Source organism: Astatotilapia calliptera, chromosome 7, assembly GCF_964374335.1.
Source record: "Astatotilapia calliptera chromosome 7, fAstCal68.1, whole genome shotgun sequence".
In the NCBI taxonomy this organism is placed as follows: Eukaryota; Metazoa; Chordata; class Actinopteri; order Cichliformes; family Cichlidae; genus Astatotilapia; species Astatotilapia calliptera.
In genome coordinates, this window is record NC_137428.1 from 30,088,651 (window position 1) to 30,094,650 (window position 6,000).

General features: G+C 42.9%; 1 protein-coding gene across 2 annotated transcripts in view; it reads left to right on the forward strand.

Annotated features, from left to right (window-relative positions):
• LOC113025921 (poly [ADP-ribose] polymerase tankyrase-1-like) overlaps positions 1–5,379 on the forward strand; it is a 110,394-nt gene extending 105,015 nt beyond the window's left edge. For both annotated transcript variants that reach the window (XM_026174178.2, XM_026174179.2), the window contains 6 exons: positions 67–164; positions 1,448–1,522; positions 1,677–1,782; positions 3,529–3,715; positions 3,866–4,022; positions 4,936–5,379. In XM_026174178.2, the coding sequence (XP_026029963.2) occupies positions 67–164; positions 1,448–1,522; positions 1,677–1,782; positions 3,529–3,715; positions 3,866–4,022; positions 4,936–5,022 (710 nt within the window). In that variant the 3' untranslated portion in view covers positions 5,023–5,379. The remainder of the gene's footprint in view (positions 1–66; positions 165–1,447; positions 1,523–1,676; positions 1,783–3,528; positions 3,716–3,865; positions 4,023–4,935) is intronic.
• The last annotated feature ends 621 nt before the right edge of the window (positions 5,380–6,000 follow it).

Here is a 6,000-nt window from a genome sequence, read left to right on the forward strand (position 1 = left end):
TACCTTTTTAATTAAAATTTAGTTGAATTAAACATCTTGATCTCTCTTGCAAATATTTGCTCATAGGTGCAAACCCATACCTGACGTTCCACTGCTCCAGCCAGGGCACCATGTTGATCGACCTGCAACCGGATGACAAGGAATTCCAGTCTGTGGAGGAGGAGGTACGCAAACGCCCCTTTAAGCACATGTAACCTACACACGACACTGACCACATTTAAATTCATAGCACCTTTTTTTTTTATCTTACCACCTGCATGAATTTCTTTCAGTGTGAAACAACATTTATTCATTTGCTTGAACAGTAATTTCAACCATGTGCCTAAAGACACATCACGCGGTGTCACAGCAGCCAGCTGAACGAGAGGTTTCATATCTGTGGAGCTGCTCCACTGCCTGCATTGCTCTCGTAATTGAGAAGCCGCGATTGAACGAGACAGCCGATATCAGTGTGAATGAGCTGAAATTAATGAGAACAGTCACATGTTAAAAGAAATTTAACAGGTAATTTCATCTGTAATTCTTCCTCGACAACTTGACAAATGACAGTCATGGAGTCTGGACTGATTTGTTTTTTTAAATACCAGAAGGAAAGCAGATGAAATATTTTTACCTACAATTATTTTGCACACATTATTTTTGCTGTATTATGCCACATTTCCCCACAGGCACTGTGAAGGCATCTACTCTTGATTGAATGAGCTGCTGCTTTCCTCTCACACTTTATAGTTATTTTAACTTTTCACATCGAGTTAACAATGAGGTGGTGTTGTTGCTGCGAGTAACACAAAAGTACAAAGTTGCAAAAGCGAGTGAGAATTAAAGAATTGAATTGAAGAAAAGCGATCTGGAGCATGTACAAACTGATATTAATCTTTAATAGGGCTGTCAAAATTGAGAGCAAACAAAACAACTCCGCTACCTTAGGTTAATTGGTCACATGACTGCATCACATGACTAAAATGTGTCATCGTTTTCGAAAAGGCTCCGGGTTCACTGTCCACACTGCAATGCGAAAACAGCGTTTTCAAATGTATCCATGTGAAAAGTGTCACTCCCATCTGATGTGGACACCGGATCAGCTGGAGGCGCAATCAAAGATTGCAGCGGTCCCAGATCAGCTGTACACACTGGAATACTCTCCCATGTTGCTTGTCTGTGTTTATTGTGCTATGGTGTGTTGATATCTGTGCATTCCTGTATTATCCTTTTGTGTTACACATTTCGATGTTTTTTTTTCCTTGCTACCTGGCCTGACCTGTCTCCCCAATGTGATGTTTGTGTATTGTATGTACGGTCGGCAAGGTCTCTCATCTCTGTGGGCAACTGCAACTGACAAATAAAGGCTATCTCATCTCATCTTATCTCATTTTAGAAATCTGAGGGAAAAAAAAGTTTAGTGTTTATGATGATTCATTGTTGTTATGTTTGATGATTTCCTCCTCAGCTACAGAGCACGATCAGAGAGCACCGCGACGGAGGCAACGCGGGCGGGGTCTTCAGCCGCTACAACATCATTAAAGTATGACCTACAAAACACATCACACTGTACAAATACAGAAATAAGTGATTTTTATTTTCTTCCCTCCTTTAAAGCAAAAAAAGAAAAAGCAATCTGGACATAAATTAAGCATTTTATGTGTGCTGTTTCCGTCCTCTCTTTCCTCTGACTGCAGATTCAGAAGGTTGTGAATAAGAAGCTGCGGGAAAGATACACACACAGACAAAAGGAAATTGCAGATGAGAATCACAACCACCACAACGAGCGCATGCTCTTTCACGGTAAATAAACACTGTGCATGTGGTAAAATATGAAAGCATGCTGAGCTTCTTTAAATATACTTTTTTATGCTGAAATGCTCTGACAAACATTTGCACTCCTGTAATGAATATTTGTGAAATACATTTGACTCATGTACCAAACATCTGAAAAGGAATTAACTCTTCCAACAAACACAGCTAAGCACACGAATCCAAAATTGGATTATCTCAGTATAGGACAGTTAGTTAAACTTAGTATTACTCTTGCTGTGAATCCATCATCAAGTGGACTAGAAAAAACCCCCAATTCATCCCCAAAAAGGGGAGTAGTTTTGAATTTTACTCTAGTTAACGGTGTTGTCAGCGCCCTGCGGGGTGGGCAGGGAGTGTGGACACCCAACTTTGTGAATGCGATACCATACATGTACCTACTGGGAGGCTGAGACAGCTACCAGTATTTTTTTTTCCCTTTATTAATGTTTTTGGAACTTTTGGTATCATGAGATGGTACCTGCATCCCTTTCAACTTGCATAGATAGTCCAGCCCATACATGCCATCACAAGATGGTCTGCTGCTGCAGGACTACTGTCTGCTCTTTTGATCGATGAGAAACAGAAGAAGCACCACTAGAGCCCCACAGAATGACCTCCAGATGGCCACCCATAAGCATATTTATCACATTATCTGTCAGAAACTGACTTCATGAGCAGGGCCCAACATCCTTTATTGGAAGGGGTAATCACAGCTCAGTGCAGCTCAGTTGTCATTAGTTGTCATAGTCTGGCTGTGCTGGACTCTGAGCGCATGTCCCAGTAAAGGATGTCGGGTCCTCATGCTGTGCTCATGGCATTCTGATGTTATGGGGGTCAGAAACACACACGGGTAGCCCGTTGGACATCTTGTTGTAGGGCTCTGGCAGCGCTCCTCCCTTTCCTCCTCACATAGTATTGGACCGTGAAAGTGCTTATTATTGATTGTGTGATAACTCTGCTGCAGTCTGACACATCCACGTCGGCGCTGCGGCATCGACTACAAACATTACACCAGATCCATTTAACCTGCAGCGTTTAACTGTCATACAGCATTTTGGAGAATAGGAGCACGCATACCATTCAGTTTTGGATGATTTCTACAGACACTGAGGCTAACATGGTGGCAGGTTTAACCACGAGGTTAAAATTTAGACAGCATAAAAAAGGTCCATAGGTTCAACTCTACATGAGTTCCTGCAAAGACTTAAAAGAACTGCACCGCTCAAAGGTATCCGACAGCTCCTGATATCTACTTTAAAAATCAGTACATGAGCTGATGTGGTGAATCAGTCGAAGCACCTTAAATATCTGTGACAGCTTTGGCTGTCAGCATGCCGTCCTCTAAAGCTCAAAAAGATGAATTAACCGGAGTATGTGAAATGCATAAATTCTGTTTCCTTACATGGAGGGAAAGTAAGGAAGCGTCGCACTCTGCACTTCCTCCGTCCTCTCCTAGTTTCATAGTTCTCTTGAGGACTAAGGTGCTTTGTAATTAACTGTAATATTATCTTTCTTTTTAACTGCCGTAGAGTGGAATCCTCCCAGTTTCTTAGCTCAGTTTCCAGTACGCAGTACACTACCTTTTCTGGCATCTTCAGAGTCTGCTGTGATCTTTTATGTATTACTCTTGTATCTGAAGACATTTCTGATGCAGGCATCACTGTCAGGACAGACATGCTCACAGTGGAGGCAGCTGAATATTTTGTGTCATTTCTCACTTTTCGGGCCTTCCAGGTTCTCCCTTCATCAACGCAATTATCCATAAGGGCTTTGATGAGCGTCATGCATACATCGGAGGCATGTTTGGCGCTGGCATCTATTTTGCCGAGAACTCCTCCAAGAGCAATCAGTACGTGTATGGGATCGGCGGAGGAACAGGTTGTCCAACCCACAAAGACCGCTCCTGCTACATATGTCACAGGTGGGTGCTCACATCGGCCTGAGCAGCTTTAGCGAGATCTTTTTCGTTTCTTAAAATATTCTTGAAATAAAAATTGCCTTACCGAAAGATCAAATAAACTGATTTTATCGATTCCATGGTGTGCGTCTGTGTGTTTGTGTGTGTTTGCAGACAGATGCTGTTCTGTCGGGTGACACTCGGTAAATCATTCCTTCAGTTTAGTGCAATGAAAATGGCCCACGCCCCTCCTGGTCACCACTCCGTAATAGGACGACCCAGTGTCAATGGTCTGGCATATGCAGAGTATGTCATCTACAGAGGGGAGCAGGTTGGTACACACAGAAAAACATTTTTGCCTTCTAAATTTCAAGGTACTTGGAAGTTTGAGTTACTAAGTCCAACTTTTGAAATTTGGACATAATAACTCATGCAAAAAATGTATGTATTTATTCATGTTTTTTCAGCGGCGGAAACAAGCTTTTAGTGAGTAGTGGCAAGTCTTTGCAGACATTTGGCATCTTCCATGCAAACTGTTTGCACAGTTGTGACCAAAGTAATCGTAAGGACCTTGTCGATGCAGCACCACAGCCAATTTCACCCAGTAATGGCAAGCAACCCGAACTACTCACTCACCAGCCTTTCAGGGAATACACATTATTACTGTCATTCCCAATGGGAACACTGACCAGTCTCTAGCACGGATGTCACAATACCAGGAATTTACTAATTGGTACCAGTACCAGTAGAATTACATGATTCTTGATACCAAACCTATAAGGGCAGCAGCACCAGTTGCCATCTTCTTATTCTGCATATAGCCACTTGTAGCCGTATGCTGCCCCCTACAGTTGTACCTCAGTACATACACTGCCTGGTACCCAAGGTACCAAGTAAGAACTGTCATGTTTTCAGAATTGTGGTATGAAATGGTGACCATGTGACTGGGGCTTTAGCAATCAATCATAAGCACTCAGAGAATTATAATTTTTTTCCTAGCGAATGGAGGTTGCCAGGCAGTCGCCAGCTGGTCTCTAGGCCCGTGTGACTGGGTGTTTAAATCCTCAAAAGGACCAACACTGTAAATTCCAAAAATCCTCAGCATACACACATTTGAAATACTTACCCAGCCTTTAAAAGATCATACTTAATTTACTTTGTCTTTCTTGTAGTAACCCACGTTTTTTTCCCTTGCACTGAAATCATAACAGTTTGTTTGACTTTCATGTATTCTTTGTCCTCAGGCTTACCCAGAGTACTTGATCACCTACCAGATTGTGAAGCCAGAGAGTCTGGCCACGCCTGCTGCCACTGCTGAGCAAAAGTCCTAAAGCACAGCTGGGTGCCAAGTTAGCCAGACTGTAGTGGACAAATCTCTAAGAGGACCAGAACTGAACAGTAAGGAGTTTCAAAGCTGGGGGTGGGTGACACGAAGCATCGGCTGGCCAGGAGTCAGATGACCCTCAAACGTGGAAATAAGGAGGAAGAAGAGACGGTGTCTTTCAGTTTTTTGGGGTTGTAATACAGGTTCAGTCCAAAAGGAGCAGACAGTAATAATTAATCATTTGAGGAGAAAATGGAAACTGTTTCATCAGTATTAATGGAAGCTGTTTTTGCAGGCCCTGTGGCTTTGATCTCAAAGTGAAAGCAATTACCACAAAAAAAAAAATATCTAAAACAAACAAAAAGCTGTTTTGTTTTTTGGCACCTTTGCACTGCTCCTGTATTCTAGCCCCAGGCTTTAATGTGTTTTTTATATTATGTCCTCTTTTTGCTTTGCACACACACCCACAACATCAAAACAATGCTCCAACGCCACCTCCAGATGCATCGAGAGAACGGAAATTCAGCGCGTTTCTGTGTCGTCGCATTTTCACCAGAGGCCGATATAAAGGAGAAGCCACAGGAGGAGAATATGAAATGAGATGAAACGCAGAGAAGCAAGAGAATCGTTGATATCAAAAAGCAAATAAAGCTGCTGACGGGACCTGCTGCAGACTTTCCACTACAGTCCACACCGGGACCAACCACCACCTTACACCCGCAAGTCAGTCAGACCAAACCTGCTCGTTTCAGATCCGCAACATATCAAGCTCATACACTGAAAACCACATGCAGGCTCATCAAAATATAAAATTGGGATCTTAGCTCTCCGGGAAGTTAAGTTATAAGTGGCCAGAGGGGCCGATGGCGCGAAATGGCAGCCTTGCTTCTGTCAGTCTGCCCCAGGGCAGCTGTGGCTACAACCGTAGCTTGCCTCCACCAGTGTATGAATGCGAGAGTGAATGAATAGTGGCATTGTAAAGCGC